Raw genomic sequence first — 18,676 nt, forward strand, 5'->3', positions numbered from 1 at the left:
CTAGACAGGTGTGTGTGTTGGGGTGGGGCTGCGCACAGTGAGCACTTAGGATTTTAATTGCAGAAATTGGTTCCTCAGTTTAAGGAATGTGTAAACAGTTCTGCAGAGGCTCACCAGTCTCTGTATTTTTGAGTATACAAATAGAAAAGTCGACTGCCTGAATCAGAATTAAAATATATTTGGAAGCTTTTCCACAACCTCCATATAAAACGAAACAAATTTTGAATACTTGGGAAAATAATGTTATGTACCACTAGGGAAAAGACGGAAGAATAGTAGAATGGAAAGAGAGTCATCACACACAGTTAGCATTACCAAATCCCTGTATTTACCTGGTAGTATGTAGGCATTCTGCACTTCGTCCTCGTTTTGCTCTGGGCAGCATAAGAAGCTCACTGCACAGACAGGATGGGTGGTGAGTGAAACAGATAAATTATGAGGCATTAAATGACATGGGATATGCCAATGGTATGCCGATGAAAACATGAAAAGGGAAGAAACCAGATTGTCTGCACTAGCATACTTGCTTGAGAAGTTAAATAAAACATGACAGTATTTTAAAAAATTTAAACAATAAAGTACAAACATTATGGTCAAAGTCCTAGCTGTTGCTGATTTGCAATTGTATTTCAAAGTGATCTTACAGAATATAAAAACAAAACAAAACCAAGCCTTCCTGAAATAAGACACAGAAATCTATGTCCAATGCTAGACATTTGGATTATTTTAATAACTTTTGAAAGGCCTATAAACTTGGTCTTTCTCATAATAATGGGAACCTTAATTTTTTTTCTTATTTCTTTTAAGCAACTAAAATCATGATAGTTTTGTCGGCTTTTATAGCCACTGAAAATACAGTATTACATATTATGTTTCGCCTTAGCAAACCAAGAGTATATTAAAATAGGACTATTCCATTTTAAACTTGATACTTTTTATACATTCAAGTTAATTCAACTCTATTGAATGCCCTGGGCAAGAAGTCCTTTTTCTCCCTCCTCACCTACATTCATGGTGGTCTCAGTGATTGTAGACAAAGAGGCCCTCATTCAACTCAACCCAACTCAAGCTGAGCAGTGTGGAATCCTATTTCTCAGAGCAGCTCCTGTCCCAGTAGTCAATATAACTTCTCCCTCTGAAGGTCATGCACCTCTTCCCACAGTAGGATGACAATTAGGGAGGTAAGAAGCTCTACCTGAGTTCTGTATCCTTGATTACATGGCAAAAAAGTCAACCATTTAGCATTGCTATCATCCCCCCTACTCCTCCCTGAAAGTTTCTCCATTTCAAAAAGACAGAAGAGAATATTCAATAATGTGGGTATTATAAAACCTTAAATCCTATCCTGAGCTTGTGGTCAGGCATATTATTACAGGTATGGTCAGTTTGGAAAGTAAGTCTGTGGGTATGTAGAGTCACAATGCAGATTTTTAGTAATTATGTCCAGGATATATTTTTTCATAAGAATCCACCTCAATATTTTCTACTTTATAGACATTTTATGGAAATATATTTTATAAAAAGTAGGTATATAAAAATATTATTATTGATGTCCTCACAGAAACTCTGCAATGTTATCTATCCTTCAGATGACCGCAACTAAAAATTTTAATAATATAAAATACATAATTTTATAATTACGTAAAAACAACCCAAAGGCTACAATCAACAAAATATAAGATATTTGAAGATTGCTTTTGTGGGCTCACTTCTATGATCTAGGCTAAATCAACAATAAATTGTACATTAGAAAATAGCTAAACATAGCATCTTTATTTTTTTAAACATTGCCTATATTATGACAATCTAATATTAGCCAAGTGAGAAAAGTTCAATTTTGAGTGATGAATTACTTTTACTCTCTAATGTACTATGCCAAGATATCAACCATACATTAAAACAGAGCAAAAAATGTATAATGTTGTGATCATAATTTAAACAAATACCTGTCTTGTTCAGATAAATACTGACTATCCACATCTCTGGATCTGTGATCAACTGGACTTCTAGAGGCATCATGGTGTCTGGTTGGAGAACGTGACCTTCTTGTTGGATGAATTTCATCTAAACTCCTAAAATGATTACAAAAAATCCATATGCATCAAAGTGGATCATCTTCCCAAATCAGGCAGGCAGACTAACCGGGAAGAATTGACAATAGTTGGCAAACAACTGACATAGCTAGAAAAGCACTGGGATCATAACCAAATAACTATTTCATCAGTGACTTATAAAGACACTTCTTCTCTATGAATGCTCTGTTTTTCCAACCTTCTTTCGCAATTCTATCAAAAAGCCCATAATTTTATCTGCTTACTTGATTAAAATTTCAGCCAGGGTCAGAGGAAATAAAGCAATATATTACTTATAACTTATACACTTTTCCAAGTATTTAATGTACTTCAAAAAGACAATCCTAAATTTCTAAAAAAATATATTCCTCCTCTTAATCTCATTATCTTTGCCACTTTTCTCCACAGGTCTCATTCATTACCACATGATTTCTCATAACAGAAGAGACAACTGGCAAGCAGAATACAAGATAATTATTCAAAAACAGTGCTTGGGACATAAACTTCTTCCACTCCTTGAGAAATTTCTTGAGATTAATGAGCAGAATGTTGCACAGAACAGAATGTTGAGATGAAAGAATAGAACTTTGGGCCATGAATAAGAAGGCATTTTGACTACAATTGACTGGAAAAAAAATAACTTGATTTCCCAAACCATGATTTCATTTCAGACAGAAGCCTGTGGTAGTTTATAGTGTTATAATAAAAACGTACTGTCAGGAACACGGAGCCCGTCTCCCAGCCTACCTCTGTAATGGCACATTTGGTAAACGTGAACGCGGCCTTCCCTGATCATCGCCGCGATGAGGAGATACTGAGCGTGAGCGGTGATGAGTTGTTCTTTGCTGTTCTGGCACAGTTAATGTTGTAGATTTACTTTCTCTAGCGCTAGACCTATAACCTACTGGCAAGAGTACACACAAAAAATGAGTCAGTATTTTATAATGTAAATGTTAATGTGGAGATAGCAAATTATATCTAAGAGAGCCACTGACATGTTAAAATAGATGACATGTTAAAATAAATGACATGCAATCAGTACTATTACCCATATCTTCAAAACTATTAAGTGTATGTACAAAGAGTGTAACAGATACATGCATAAGAAAAGGTTATAGTTTGGTTCAAAAGTACCATGAAGCTACTGAGTATAAATAAATATGACAGTTGATGCCTCAGACATTATAATGAGTTGGTATACTATTTTAACGTAAAGAATGAATGAGTTAGTAATGTTATTGCAACACAAATCAAGAACTTGACAGTAAACCAGAGTTAATATACAAGTCAATGCTTAGAAATTTGGTGTCTCTTTAAATATTATTTAAATTTTTCTTCCAAATTATTTTAATTGAGTTTCAGATGACTTCACTAATAAGTAAATGGAAATAATTTCATTCCAATTTTAATTAACAAAGAAGAGTAGCAGATCTTCACTATTACAAATACTTATTATGAATTTTGCAAACCACAGATAATATTGCAAATTTCAAATGAAAATAGTGTATTGGTGGAGATGACTATGACAATAACACAGAGAGAATTAACTCTCCAAAAGAAGCAATCATCAAATCTACCCCAGACATTTGAAATTATCCAACAAATGTGTTAGTAGTAACATAATTAATACAGTTAATATAATTTCAATTAAAAATAAATTCTAAAAGTCATTCTCTGTTTATATTATCTCTAATTTTAAGATAAAAAGTATCTCAAATCTATAGTAGCAGGTTAGTTACATTTTTTAACAGGGTCACTGTTTCTTTTTATTAAAAGTGAAATATTAAATTCTCTGGCCAAAGAAAAATAATTATATTTACAACTACATAAAATGTCCATGAACCATGAAAACACTACATTTAATTGGGCAGTCTAAACTGTTGTTCACTTAGTTATTAATAACTCCCATATACCATGGAACATCATTATTAAAGGAAGACTAAAATTCTTTAACAGTTTATGTTCTTGTGATTATATGATATTTTTATTGAGCTTAACTGAGAAGTTAGGTCTTTAACATTTTATAAAGTGTAATTTGTCAATATTGAGACCAAAGAAGCTCAACCATTTTTGTCACTCTAAACATATCAGTATAACAACCGAATAATATAACTATAAACATTATAATTTCATATATTTTCATTTTATAATTAAAATAACAGCAATTAAGCTATTATTTTGAGTTTCATGCATAAAAGTTTCTTTATTGTTGTTCAGATATATAAACTGTAATTAGAAAAGAGACCAATTTTCAGTTAATGAAATTATTCTGCAGCATATTATAAAAAATGATGGCTGTTTTTAAAGTTATTTAGTCCAAAGTCTAAATTGGTTAAACATTTTAAATTAACTTTCGGTATCTTTTAATAACATTTGGTATCAATTACACAACAATTATGGAGGCTCAATATTGAATTGAGAGCACCATTTCAAAAGTTCAATAAATATTCAGGCATATAAGTAGAACTTTCTAATTTGGAATAATTATTATGAATAACTCAGAGATTTGGATATCTTGCTCTTGTTAAAAGGGTACAATTAATTTTTGGCTTGGGTTCTTTGTCTTTATATAGAAATTAATGTCTTTTTTTTTAATCCTATTCTAATATGCATACGTAGTTCTTATCTGCTTTTTACAAAACATTTTGATTTTCTTATTATGTTTAATTTGTGACTGACAACATGTACTCTACCTTCAGAAAAAGGTGGAAGAGAATTGCTATTTTATTCATAGTTCAATGTTTCAGCTGGCTGAAAATTAGAAGTTAGAGGTTTTCTCCATTTTCTGAATTTGCCTAATGCTCTGAAAAGTTGAGGTTGCAGGATATCTTGCCTCAGATTAGGGCACTATGTATATGGTTATTTGTACTTTCCTTATGCTGCTAAAATTACTTATTTTAAATAAAAATAACATTATGATAACTATACAGTCAATAAGATGTAGTTCTGTAGGCCTCAACTTCTTTTAGAGCCTTAGATTCCCTCAGTGGAGAAAGGTATCAAAGCACCAAACAAAAGCACTGAACTCTGGTTCTAAGAAAAGCCAAGGCAGTAGAAAGTTTAAGGGGTGGCTGTGATAGATTTTGTGAATGCATTTTTAAAAATATATGGGGAAAAAACATGTAGAATTGGTATCTATATCTAAATAGATTTCTCCTTATGTTGAATGCTAGGAAATGCGTTTGTAATCAACCTCTATATGAGAATGTGTCGACACACTTTTCATTAACTTATCATTTGACCGTATTTTAGCTTCTTGCCCTTATGTTACATATGCTCATCTTTCTTCTTTAACATGTATGTACTAGTATAGCACTGAGTGGGTTGCTATATTCTATTTGCCACACATAGTCTTTAGGAGGTACCACATACTTATTTTGGAGCAATAAAGAGTACACCTGCAAATATAAATAAATTTCATTACTCCTTTATTAATTTATAAAGAGACCTCTGTACCATAAAATATTAATTATTGTTAATGTAATTTATTAGTTATATTCCATGAAAAGTTTCCCTCATTGAATTTTAAATGTTAAATAAAAATGAATATTTGAAATGATAATTTAGAAGTTACGAACATCATGACATGGCATGTTTCATTATGGAATATAAGTATATTTAGAATTCAGTGTTCTTTGGTGGTACCCAAGCACTTTAGTGGGTCCCCTAACGCCCATTTTGGCTGTTGTCCATGGAATCTTTCAGGGAAAGAAGAAGGAACTCTCCCTTTAACATTTATTAAATTGGCCATTTATTAAGTCATTTACTATCCTGCCTCAGCATAAAATATACAAAATTTTTAGCTGAGTAAATGTGAGAATCATCCACAGAAGTAAATTATATTTATACTAGAGTCCCGGTGCACAGATTTGTGCACCAGTGGGGTCCCTTGGCCTGGCCTGCACCCTCTCACAATCTGGGTTCCCTCAGGGGATGTCAGACTGCTGGTTTCGGCCCAATCTCCACAGGCCAGGCCAAGGGACCCCATCGGTGCATAAAATATTAAATGTTGCCAACTTTTATCCAAGATTATTTTAAATTCTCATTGATGGTCTGATAATCAAGAGTGATAACTAGGCATGTAGATGTGTACACCACTAGCTTTATGGTTTTTAGAGATATTTTTCGTTAATACAGTGATTAAATACTGTATTTTCTCTGAATTATGAAAGCAACTGAGATCTAATTTTAGAGAACTCTATAATTTTCTCTTAGTTTTAATGAAGTTGTATGTATCTCTCCAAATTGTGAATTTAGTCACTAGTGTGGAATCTGTCTGTTAACTTTGCCAAAACTATCACCCTCAAATTAAGTGCATCTGTATTTGAGAAATTACATAAATTAAGGGGTTATATGTCAACATTGTCCAAAAGAAAAGCCTTTAATAATTCTTATTTATATGATCCAAGATTGTTTCTTTAATATCTTCTTATTTTTATATTTTCTTACTTTTTATTAGTGAATCGAGGAAATAGTACAGGACTAGTGCTAAGAAAATAATCCTTTATTACTTGATTTTACTCACTTTCTGACAATAGTCAGATGAAAAACAGATTTGAATTCCACAATGCCATAAAAAAATTTTCTGACTTATACAACAAAAAATTGACTTAAAAGGAATCTTTCTAAAGCATTTCCCTATTTTAAAACATAAATTCACATTCTAGTTATAATTAGAGGTAAACACATCACAAAAGCATTAGAAGTTAAGCCATGCCACATGCAGCTTTAAATTCTGCCATGCACCTTTCTCAATATATTCCATGGACGGCTACATTATTTTCAAAACTGAAGAAGGGAAATCATAGATATACAAGATAAAACATAAGAAAATGGATTTTTAAAAAGAAAATTAACCATATCCTTTCACAATGAATTTTTTTTTCAGTTATGCTCACAGCATTGTGAAATAATGATTTAAGCCTAGCTAGCCATGCTTGCAAGAAAGAACCTAAGTTAAAAAAAGTGGGGACCTTAATGAATAGTGGCTAGTCAATTGTAAATGTTCGTAGTAATTTGGAACACAAGTCACCATGGAATAATATAACACTGATTTATCTGTGCTATATCTCCAGTTCAGTATCCCGAAGACATCTGGAGATTGACAGTGAAAACAAGCACAGTCACACAGTGACACAGGCTCATGCTCGTCACCCACGCACCTGGAGGCACTACTCCAATACCATCATCCACCTCATAATCTGAGATGTCGCTATCACTGATTCGCTGAGATCCTGCACAACAGTAAGGCAAACAGATACCTCTGTGTCTTGTTGGTTTATGAAATGTAAATGACATGGTCACAGTCCTTTAAAATTCCAGCTAATTATATTACTACTAAATACTTTTGGAAGTAAACAATGAGCAGATTTTTAAAGTAACGTTTGTTCTCCAAGGATAACATTTTCTAGGTATTTCCTCCATAAAATCATTGAAGGGAGGGGACTTCATAGAATAAGATTTTGACTTTTCAATTTATTCTTTAGTGCAGGCGTTATGCTAAAAGCCTACTGCAAAGTGCATACACTGTTTTCTATCCAGTGAGGTGTCCTCCTCTGCAGTTCGAGGAGGATGAGGCTGAGTGGAAAGGTTCAAAGAGACCTTTCATGGATGGAGCTCCACTGAGCTCATATTATTGCAAGGACATCAGGGCCCGTTATAAAATATGCATGGTTAGCCTTCAGAACTAGCCATTATACTGCATTAAATATTAATATTGAGGAAATGCTTGATCACAGAAGCACTAGCATGAAATATTTAATTATATGAGGCAAACAATTTGGTTCTACATTACCAAAGAGAAGCATCTATGTTTCAATTATTGAATGAGAGATTTAGTCATAATTCAAATTTAATGGAGATGCCCAGAAAAAATAGTTTTTCCCAATCACTGGTTGCAAAACAACAAAGTTTATATGTTTATTTTAATTTTTTAGGAATAGTAATACTAAAAATACCTAGGAACTTTAAACTTATTAAGAGGTTGCCGCTAATATATAGCAATCCATTAATAATAACAAAAATCACTCTATCACCTAACCAATCAACAACTGAATCAGTACTGGGCAAAGAATTACAATTCAGAGTGTTCAACTTTCAGCTCTGGAATTACTCTGTTATGTATATATCATATTCAGTGGGAAAATGTAGAAAATAGTTTTGCCAGGTCTCTTTACATAAATGAATACTTTTCCAATACTCTGATCTCTAACAGGCATTTGAGAAAATATCTTGAAATTTAATCTCATTACAACATAATTAATTCTGGTAACTAAAAAGAACTTTAACCTACTTTGTAGTTTTTTGCTGGAGCTTTCTCCATGAATGTGTCGCCTTGGCATGAAAGGTGATGGCTGAGGCAGAGGTAGTGAAGATTCATCATGTGTCTGCAGTTTATACCAATGTGGTTCATCGTCTAAAAGTGCTGTCTCCAATTCTATGAGGATCTGCAAGGGCATTCTCAAATTAAGCAAGCACATTTACCAAACATAATCTAAGAGGCAATCATAAGCAATGCATATCACAAACACTTGAATAAGCGTTTGACTTGAATCTTTACAGTATACATCACCTCTCCGAGAAATTCGCTCTCTTCTTCTTGCACTCGTGGTTGATCCCACACAGTTATTTCTAACATTCGTTCTCTAAAATCTCTACGATGTACATGTGAATAGACAAAAGTTTGATTCCATTTTGGTTCTAGTACTTTCTTTACGGTTTTGGTCCTCCTCTTACTTTTATCACTGAAAAATAAGTATGTTTTGTAAATGAAAGAGCAAAAACAAGTATATGCTGCCACCTACTGTAGTTACATGTGATATTGCTATTGGGGTTTAATTCATTTCTTTTAATATAAAAAAATCTAAAAATACTGTAGAGATTAATGCTATTCTCATTTTAACTACAATGTAAGCAGTAGTTATGATTATAGGTAAACACATACAGAGGTATATTTTAAATGATGTGTAGCTATCAAAGACTAACATGTATATAATTAAGGTAATAGAAAAACTTAAAACTTGGAAGATTATTTTTTAAAAAAATACAAGGTTTGAGGGCTTTGCTTTTAAGAGATAATGTACTTCATTCGCTCAGATAAATATCTATTAAATTTTAAAACTATATCACAGGTGTATGCAAATGTCCACACTCATCAAATGTACACATTAAATATGTGCAATTTTTAGCATAACAACTTTATCTCCATAAAGCTTTACAAAATAAGTAAAACTATATCCAAGAAAGGAAATTCTGCCTTTCCTGTTAGTAAAGATTTTTGCATATTTTTTTCTAAAATTATTCACTACCTTCTATCTGGAAGAAAATACATTTTTACATAGGGATTCCTGGGCCGCCCGTCTACCCTGGAAGGTAGATCTGTTGCTTGCAGAACATTTACAATCAGCTGGTGTCCCACTTTATCATACCACAGCTTCACCTAACAGCAATGAAGGAAGAAATTATTTGTAAAAATAATGAGCTATAATTTTACAAAAGAATACTAAAATTATTTTTAAGAAACATTTTTAATTTGATTGTATATATTATTTTTGAAAAAGAATACCAATTTGAAGGCATAACCACTTAGAACTTGACTTTTCTCTTCATGCATTTTAAACATGACTTACAACTGGTAGACCTGCAGTGTTATATTCTCTTATATCATATCATGCTATGAAAATAAACTAATGATAAACATTTTATAAAAAATAAAGGGAAGTAGTGGACTTTAAAATTATTATCCTTGTGGGGGTTTTTAATCCTCACCGGGGGTTATGTCTTTCTTAATTTTATTGATATTTTAGAGAGAGAGGAAGGAAGAGAGAGAAACATGGATGTGAGAGATAAATATTGATCAGTTGTCTCCCATACGTGCTCGACTGGGGATGGAACCCCTGACCGAGGTATGCGACCTGACCAGGAATCAAAACCACAACTTTTTGGTTGTATGGAAAGATGCTCCAACCAACCTAGCCACCTGTCCAGGGCTATTCTTGTTTTTAAATGACAAATGAAAATGGCTGGTGATTATAAGTGCTTAATAATTATAGTGTGCCTAAATGTGTTTTATAGTACCATATGTAGATGAATTAAAATGAGATTTCATATTTGGAACAATATGTACAAGAGAGTTGGGAGATCAGGAAACACATTTACTGTAGGTCTATTTTACACCAGTTACTGCTGTTTTCTGTTTTGTCTCATTTAATTTTTATAATTAAACTATTATAGGTTAATTTTCTTGAGAGAAGGGGAAAAGAACAAAGGGATATATACATAAATGATGACTTCAGAATAAATGAAGGCCCAATAATGATATTTCTCCTAAGATTTCATGATAGTTTGAATAAAGAAAAATAGGAAAATGACACACTGAGCTATTGTTAGACTCCTAAGAACCAAGACTTTGGCAGCCAATACAGTATTTGTGTTGGCAGTAGACAATGTTAACTTTAATTTTGTTTTAAAAATTTTTATGTCAGTTTTAGTTTTATGGTTAAATAAAAATGTAATTGTTTAATGGGTATATACTGAAACATATTTAAGAGTCATTACAAGCAGATAAGCTAATTTACCATGGGATTGTTTTTTCACAGTAAGGGGCAGATTAATGATTTAAACACGGATCTATATGAATTCATATCTCTGTTCCCAGTTAATCACAGAGATGTGTTTTTCATAAAACTAAAATGAATTTTTATTCCTCTCAAAATACAGGTGGAGTATATGAGAGATTTACACATACAATGAAAATAAAAGGATGGCAGGGAAACTAAAATAAACATAAAAGACTCAACAAAGATATTCAATATATCAAGTTAAGACTAAGAAAGGTTTTAAAATAACAGCAAGCTTACAGTTATCTTCTTTAATTAAAACCAAGAGGAGAGTGGCAAAAACAGATTACAGAAATCCATATTTTATAACAAAGAAAAAGATCAACTAATATTTATAGAATAATTTAAAGCAACATTTTATTTTAGTTATTTATACAAATGTCCAATATTCTACCATAATCTACAAAGATGGGAGTTTTCCTAAGTTAGCCATAGTTTCTTGATCCAGCTTTTCCTGGGTCATAGATAAGGCAACAGTGAGGAAAATTATAGCTTTTTCAGGGTGATATCAGCATAATGAGTTTCACCAAATGTCTTAAGAAGTTAAAAATAATGCTTTTAAATGTAAATATTTCTGTCTCCAGGCTCATAAGGTTTTAAGTAAATGACACATAATTTGCTGAGTTTATTATGTCTAACCAACTACTTACTTCAGAAACTTTTGTATAACTGTAATGGATATTATATTTACTTAGGTTATTTATCATTTAATGTTCAGAACATCTGGCACATTATAAGCACTCAATAAATATTTCCAAATGAATATATAAACAAAGGAATGATCTAAAAAATGCATGAAAGATGCATTGATGTTGACTATGGTGTTACTAAGTGACTATGAATATACCATGAGCTTTAAAAAAAGCCATACATTTTTTAAGATAGACTCAGAACAGTGAGCAAATACTAATGGTCTTCACCATGTATAAAAAATACATACAGAAAGTTGTCCTGGTAAGACTTGCGGGGCATCTTTTAGAGCTCCAGGACTTGTTGGAGAAATAACAGAAATGGAAGGCCTTTCCATCTTCTGAGATTCAAAAGAACTTGAACCTAAAATGAGAAAAACAAAACTAAGTAATTTTCAGTAGTATATTTGTACCATATGTGTGGGGATAAATCTATATAAAACCCTAATATGCAAATAGACCGAATGGCAGAACAACTGAAGAACCAAACAACTGGTCTCTATGACGTGCACTGACCACCAGGGTGCACGCACAGAACATGGTGGGAGTCAGCCACGGCAGGATGGTAGAGCAGGTGAGCACGGGCACCAGACCAAGGCGGGGCGCCGGTCTCTGTCATCAGGGCGAGCCTCTGGTGGTTACTGAAAATTCTTTGCTTCCGTGTGCTGCAGTCCCACCTAGAGCTCCCACCCACTGCCGGCAGCAGCTGCCAGCTGCGGCTGCTGACCCTGATCACACCTCAAGGTCTCCACTTCCCCTCAGTCCTGAGGGGCAATCAGGGCAAGCAGCTGCCTCTCGCACCCGCTTATACCCACTGCCGGCGCTGGAGCCGCCGCTCGCACCCGCTGCTGGTGACCGGTGCCAGTCCTGATGGCTCAGAGCCATCAGCGGGTGCGAGCAGCGACTGCTGGCCCTGATCGCCCCTGAGGGTTTCTCCACCTCCTGCTGCTCCTGAGGGGCGATCAGGGGCAGCAGCTGCTGCTCGCACCCACTGACAGCGCCATCCCCACTTGCACCCGCTGCTGGCGCCGGCCCTAATTGTTCCGAGTTGTCAGCGGGTGCAAGTGGGACCAGCGCCATCAGTGTGTGGGAGCGAACAGCAGTGGCAGGGGTGGGACTGCAGGCAGACAGGGGACCTGGGGCTGCAGTGGGAGGGGCCGGGCGGGGGTGCAGAGGATGGGCTGAGACCCGCCCCTGTTCCCACAGCAACCTCACAGCCCACAGTTCTTTTTCCAGGTGCACGAATTTGTGCACTGGGCCCCTAGTAGTTTTATAAAATGTTAAATTCATGTTATTTATATAAAACAAAATTAAATACCAATAATAACAGCCGAACCTACTTTCAATTAGTTGTAGAAACTTATGCCATCTTCTTTGATTAACCGCCTATTTTACAGGTAATAAAATGGATATAATCAAATATTTTATTTCCTTCAATTTGTAAGTATGGATTTTCTACATTTTTTAGAGGGTAGAGTTTAGGCTCTTGCATAATCTCACATATAGGCAAAAGGCTTCACACTTTTAATGAGAAAGATAGTACCCGTTATGTCAATTATCTTGGCTAAAGGATCATCTGTTTTGAACTATCCTTAATTAAATTTAAATGAATGCATATATAATTTATGAGTACATCTAAGCCTGGAATTTATCACTGTTTTAAAATAAGATTTACCATCTATCCTAGTTTAGCTCTTACAAATGAATCTCTTGAAAGTCTGAGAATGCTGTCTCTATGATACACCACAAGTGACTTGCTTCCCCTTATTGTGGAGGTGGCTGGCTTTCCACTCAGCCATTCCATGAGGCCCTTTTCCCCCCTTTTTCAAATGAAAATTCTCTAGTTTAGTGATGGCGAACCTATGACATGTGTGTCAGAGGTGACACGCGAACTCATTTTTTTGGTTGACTTTTCTTTGTTAAATGGCATTTAAATATATAAAATAAATATCAAAAATATAAATCTTTGTTTTACTATGGTTGCAAATATCAAAAAATTTCTATATGTGACACGGCACCAGAGTTAAGTTAGGGTTTTTCAAAATGCTGGCACGCTGAGATCAAAAGGTTTGCCATCACTGCTCTAGTCCCAACTCACTGTTTAAGTGTACCCTGACACAACCAGCAGTATAGAATGTCTATATAATGCTTTTACTCCAGTAAGTATAACCTTGAACCCACAGCCATTCAGAGCTTAGCTTTATTGATGAAACACTATTCATGGACCATTGCCTGATAATTTGCTATCCACACAATTTTTTTTCTATCCTATAAATAAAGTCTAATTTAAGCCACAAAGCATCATTCTGTGCCTGCCAAAGACATTTAACTATAAGAAACTGTGCTGTAATATTCTTTGTTACTATGTCCCTTTTATCAAGTTTCCTTAAGATAATATTTTTGGGGGTCTCAGTACAAGAACATCGGTACTTCTAATAATCAGTTTGTTTTTATTATTACAGCAGCTAATTCTTAAAGAGTATCAACTCTATAAATTATGCAGTTTTATTCCATTTCCATTTGTATACTGGTTATCAGAAAGCTCAAAACCAAATCTGGTCTCATCTCTAGCAGGTATGCATAACATGATGGTATGCATTTGGTACAGTAAAGTAAATAGAACTATCACAGGTATAATAACTGAGCTCTATGAGGGATCCTAACTTTTATGATTCAGAAGCGTATTGCCAATAAAGATTTTTGTAGACACACACACACACAGATTAGAAAAAGAAAAAAATCTTAGAATACCTTTGGGTTTCCAATGATTATTATGGTTGCCAACTTCTGATATCATTGGAGATAACTTTAATATAACAATACCAAGAATTTTACATCAAATAACTAAAGAAAACAATAAATCTTTTTTTTTTTTTTTTTTTTTAAACAATAAATCTTTATTCTTCAATTTCATTCAACACATATCATAACAACAAGGAAATCTTCCTTATACTCACTGGATTCCAAGGGAGGGTGGGAGCTCTCAGGAATCCTTGGAATGTCACTAAAAGAAACAGTGTAGGGTGAAAATCCCATTAGCTGCAGTACCTGCCTGAGGCAATCAGTCACATTTTACTTCAGTGGTGTGAAGAATCCTTTTGGGTCTTTATAGGTGGAAATGGACAGGAGTCACTATTAAGGCAATTACTAATGTGCATGAATGTCAAACACCACATAAAAATAAAAACTGCAGTAAAAATAATTTTTTTAATATTTAATAGCAAAATACTTTTAACATGACAACAATAAGACTAATATTGTGGCTAAAATCACCACAATATTTTTACTACCAAAACAGCAGGTTTTGGAAATAAAAAAAAATGTCAAAGGTAATAGTTTATTTCAATTCTAGAAAATTAAAATGGCACATCTTTTACAAATCAGTAATATGCTTTACAAACACATCTGAAAGAGTTTACTGAATGAAAGGGATGCAAACATCTCTTGATACTAAAATAATATGGTGAATATCATGGGCAAAGTTAATAAAATGAAAAGGATGAATTGCATTGAAAATTAAAAATGATACAAGCTTGCAACAAAAAAGCCAAAATACTTTATATATGTGAATATATAATTAATATACACATATATAACCCTATATTGAGATTCATATCTTTATACTGAAGTCAGCTAAATAGATGGTTATTTAGATATGATTAGAAAGTGACTTGTGAGAACACCCATTCCTGTCACACTCACAAATAATTCTGAATAAATATTTAATATAACCTCAACTTAGTCCATTATCCACTGTGACCTTAGGAACCTTGGACCAGCTTGGTTTGGAAATTGTGCTATACGGAACTACTTTACCTCTGGTATTCCAAAGATATTTTAGTATCTAATGTAAGGACCAGATTAACAGTATGCAAGTATTAACATGACATATTAAAGCAGACTGGAGTAAGCTAGTATTAAGAGAATCATTAAAATACTATTTAAGATTTTCTAACCACTTACCTTGTTATTTAATTTCAATTTGATTTTCTTTGCACTTTCAGGGTAGGGGGGAGGAATAGAAACAAAAACAATTTTCTCCTTTTGATTATTTTCCTGCCTCTCATTTTCACATTTTTTGTGCAAATTAATTCTCATAACCACCTACAATTTTTGCAATTGGCACTATAACCTGTATTATGTATTTTATAAATAAATGTTATTATATGTATATTTGTATAATAAAGAATTTTTATAAAATAAATATTTTATATGATAATTAGGAGACTAAATTGCAATACCTAAGATGCAAGAAACCAACAATTTATCCTCCACAACTTTCTTCTAAATTTAATTGGAGAAATAAAAGTAAATTTTTAAAAATCCAGGAAATTTTTTTTATATATTATAACTTCTTTGAAACTCAACCTCAAAGGCTATTGTGAAAGTTAGAACATGGAACTCTGAAACCAGGTGTAAGCTCTGGATTTTATGTGTTTGTGAAAGAAGAACTGTGAAAAAGTTGTAAAACTTTTTAAGTGATTTTGAATCAAAATTTATTTAATGTTGACTCCTTCAGTAATATTTTCAAGGCATAAATTTCCAATTGACATTTACACAATTCTACACACAAGTGATGTAGCAGAATAGTTTTGATAACAATTAAGCATAAAGGTTAAGCATATTGTACTTGGTAGGTTGGCAAAAATGGTCACTTTACGTGAAGATGACTGATGTCTCTTAGACCATGGGTTTTTGTTTTTTTTTTAAATGACTATTTTACATCTCTCTTTTAAAAATTCATCTTCAATTATACTTGGCATACAATATTATATTGTTTTCAGGTATACAACATAGAGATTAGACATTTATATACCTTAGGAAGTGATCACTCTGATATATTATTGACTATATTCCCTATGTTACAACCCTGTGAGGAGTGTGTGTGTGTATGCCTGTGTATACACACACACATATATATGTGTATATATATATATATATATATATATGCAATTTATTTTTCTTAATCCCTTTCACCTTTTTCACCCATTCCCCCCAATCTCCCTCCCACATAGTGACCTGACCATCACTTGGTTTTCTTTATTAGTTTATTTCTATTTTGTTTGTTCATTTCTTTTGTTCTTTAGATTTAACATATAAGTGAAATCATATGGTATTTGCCTTTCTCTGTCTGACTTATTTCACTCAGCATAATACCCTATAGGTCCATCCATGTTGACACAAATGATAAGATTTCATTCTTTTTTATGGCTGAATAAAATTCCATTGTATATCTATACTACATCTTCTTTATACATCTATTGAAGGACACCTGGGTTGCTTCCATATCTTGGCTATTGTAAATAATTTTGCAGTTAACATGGAGGTGCATATATCTTTTCAAATTAGTGTTTTGGATTTCTTTGGATAATACTCAGAAGTGGAATTGCTGGGTCATATGGTAACTCTATTTTTAATTTTTTTGAGGAACCTCCATACTGTTTTCCATTGTAGCTAGACCATATTGACTAATGTGCATGTAAATTATACTTGGGATAATTATTGAAATGATTATGCCACAAAACTATGAATAAATATTTACTTTCAGTTTTAAATTACTTATAAAACTACATTAAACATAGTTATTAAATAACTAGAATTATTTTTTCAGGAGTCTAATAATATTTCTATCACCTGGAAAAGTAATACTAGATTTAATTTTTATATAAATATTTTTATATCCCATATTCTTTATATATGTGACAGTTTAGACTTTGGCTATGTGGATTATTACCTTTGAAATTATTTTCATACAAAAGTATAAAATAATGAAAATGTTATTCCAGTCTACTTTAATTGTCTTTGTTTTTTAAAGTTGCTAAGAATCAAAAATATTTTAGCTAATTTGAAACCATCATATATCTGAAAGTATTTGGCAATGTGCACATGCTTGATTTTAAATTTTTTTAATATTTTGATTCATTTTCCAATTACTTACCTCTTTTCCAGCCTCATATTTACCTAAGCACTAGAACAGGTGTTATGTAAAACTAGCATAAATTATAGTAAGCTCTTTTTAAAAATAATCTGCATTGAAATGTAAAATACTTTTGTAAGTGTTCACTCTTAATAATCACCACTTAAAATGGGCCATAAGCTTGTTTTTATTTTAGAGTTTTATATATATATATATTAATATTATTCTTTGGAATATATTATCATACATTTTCAGTCTTTTGAGAATTAGAATAATCATATTTCCTTGTATGTTTTACAGTGACATATTCATGAGAACAACAAAAATTTAAGGTTAGCACTTATTCAACATAAAATATCTTTAATTAATGACCTTATAATATTTTAGGGAATAGGAAAAAAAAGAAAATTGTTTCAAAAAATATATTCATATGTTAAACCAATTATAATAAGACAATTAAACATGCCTTCCAAAATAATGTCAACTGGCAAAATGAATGTTCTAGACTTTATGGGTTGCCAGGAAAAGCTCACTCTATGAGGAATTCTACACAAAGACATAGAAATTATCTTACTGCCAGCAGATAATTAAATTATGCTGAAAATTGACATTTTAAAAATATTATATTAATTATTATGACCAATTAAAATGTTAAAATATTTCACACTTGCTTAATTTTTTAAAAATATAAAAAAATTCTATTCTTAGTAGAATAAAAAGTTCATGTAGACATATGAAATCATTACTATTTTAAATATCACAAGAAGATAAGTTTGTTAGTGACTCTCTTTAAGGAAATATTATTCATTAAATGAGAATTACTAAAAATAAACAGATCTACCATTAAAAATATTGTACTTTATATTTTATGTCTAAAAATGCATATCAATACTTTTTGATATTACAATTGTTAAATTGTGAAGCTTCTAAAATGTAGTGAGGAAAATTCAGTGTTCAGATTTAAAAAATTAAGAAATTTAAATCTAAACTGTATGCCCATCATTGAAGAAAAAGTATCCATGTTAGCATGTATTGTATGAATGTATAAAGTTCTTTTTAAAACCCTACTATACATGTAATTTACTAAATTTAAGAAGTAAGTTTTTTTAGCCTTACCCAATAGGCCTTGAAACAATAATTTCAACTTGAGGTTCTGATTTTGATTCTAAAATAATGTTGTAAACTTCTTCATTTGTAGCTCCCGGCAGGGGTTTACCATTCCATTCTAGAACTTCATCCCCTTGAATTTAAAAAAAAGGGTATTTTTTTACCTTACACATTCTGTGTATTTTTCTTATCTTTTCTCTCTTTTTTTTAAACAAAGAAATGCAAAACATATACAAATAGTTTAACTGTCTAGGTTCTGCTCTCAAGAAATTG

General features: G+C 32.5%; 1 protein-coding gene across 49 annotated transcripts in view; it reads right to left on the reverse strand.

Moving 5' to 3' along the window:
* RIMS1 (regulating synaptic membrane exocytosis 1) overlaps positions 1–18,676 on the reverse strand; it is a 413,878-nt gene that overhangs the window by 116,746 nt on the left and 278,456 nt on the right. For 25 of the 49 annotated variants that reach the window (XM_070418244.1, XM_070418245.1, XM_070418242.1 and 22 more), the window contains 10 exons: positions 18,413–18,536; positions 14,337–14,383; positions 11,631–11,743; positions 9,380–9,510; positions 8,644–8,815; positions 8,365–8,518; positions 7,235–7,306; positions 2,820–2,976; positions 1,947–2,072; positions 333–395 (listed from right to left, as the gene is read on the reverse strand). In XM_070418244.1, the coding sequence (XP_070274345.1) occupies positions 333–395; positions 1,947–2,072; positions 2,820–2,976; positions 7,235–7,306; positions 8,365–8,518; positions 8,644–8,815; positions 9,380–9,510; positions 11,631–11,743; positions 14,337–14,383; positions 18,413–18,536 (1,159 nt within the window). The remainder of the gene's footprint in view (positions 1–332; positions 396–1,946; positions 2,073–2,819; positions 2,977–7,234; positions 7,307–8,364; positions 8,519–8,643; positions 8,816–9,379; positions 9,511–11,630; positions 11,744–14,336; positions 14,384–18,412; positions 18,537–18,676) is intronic. The other 24 variants (XM_070418243.1, XM_070418292.1, XM_070418291.1 and 21 more) reach the window with 3 other exon arrangements.

The sequence above is a fragment of the Myotis yumanensis genome, unplaced genomic scaffold (genome assembly GCF_028538775.1).
Source record: "Myotis yumanensis isolate MYYU_CA2020_CCGP unplaced genomic scaffold, mMyoYum1.0.hap1 SCAF_6, whole genome shotgun sequence".
Taxonomy (NCBI): Eukaryota; Metazoa; Chordata; class Mammalia; order Chiroptera; family Vespertilionidae; genus Myotis; species Myotis yumanensis.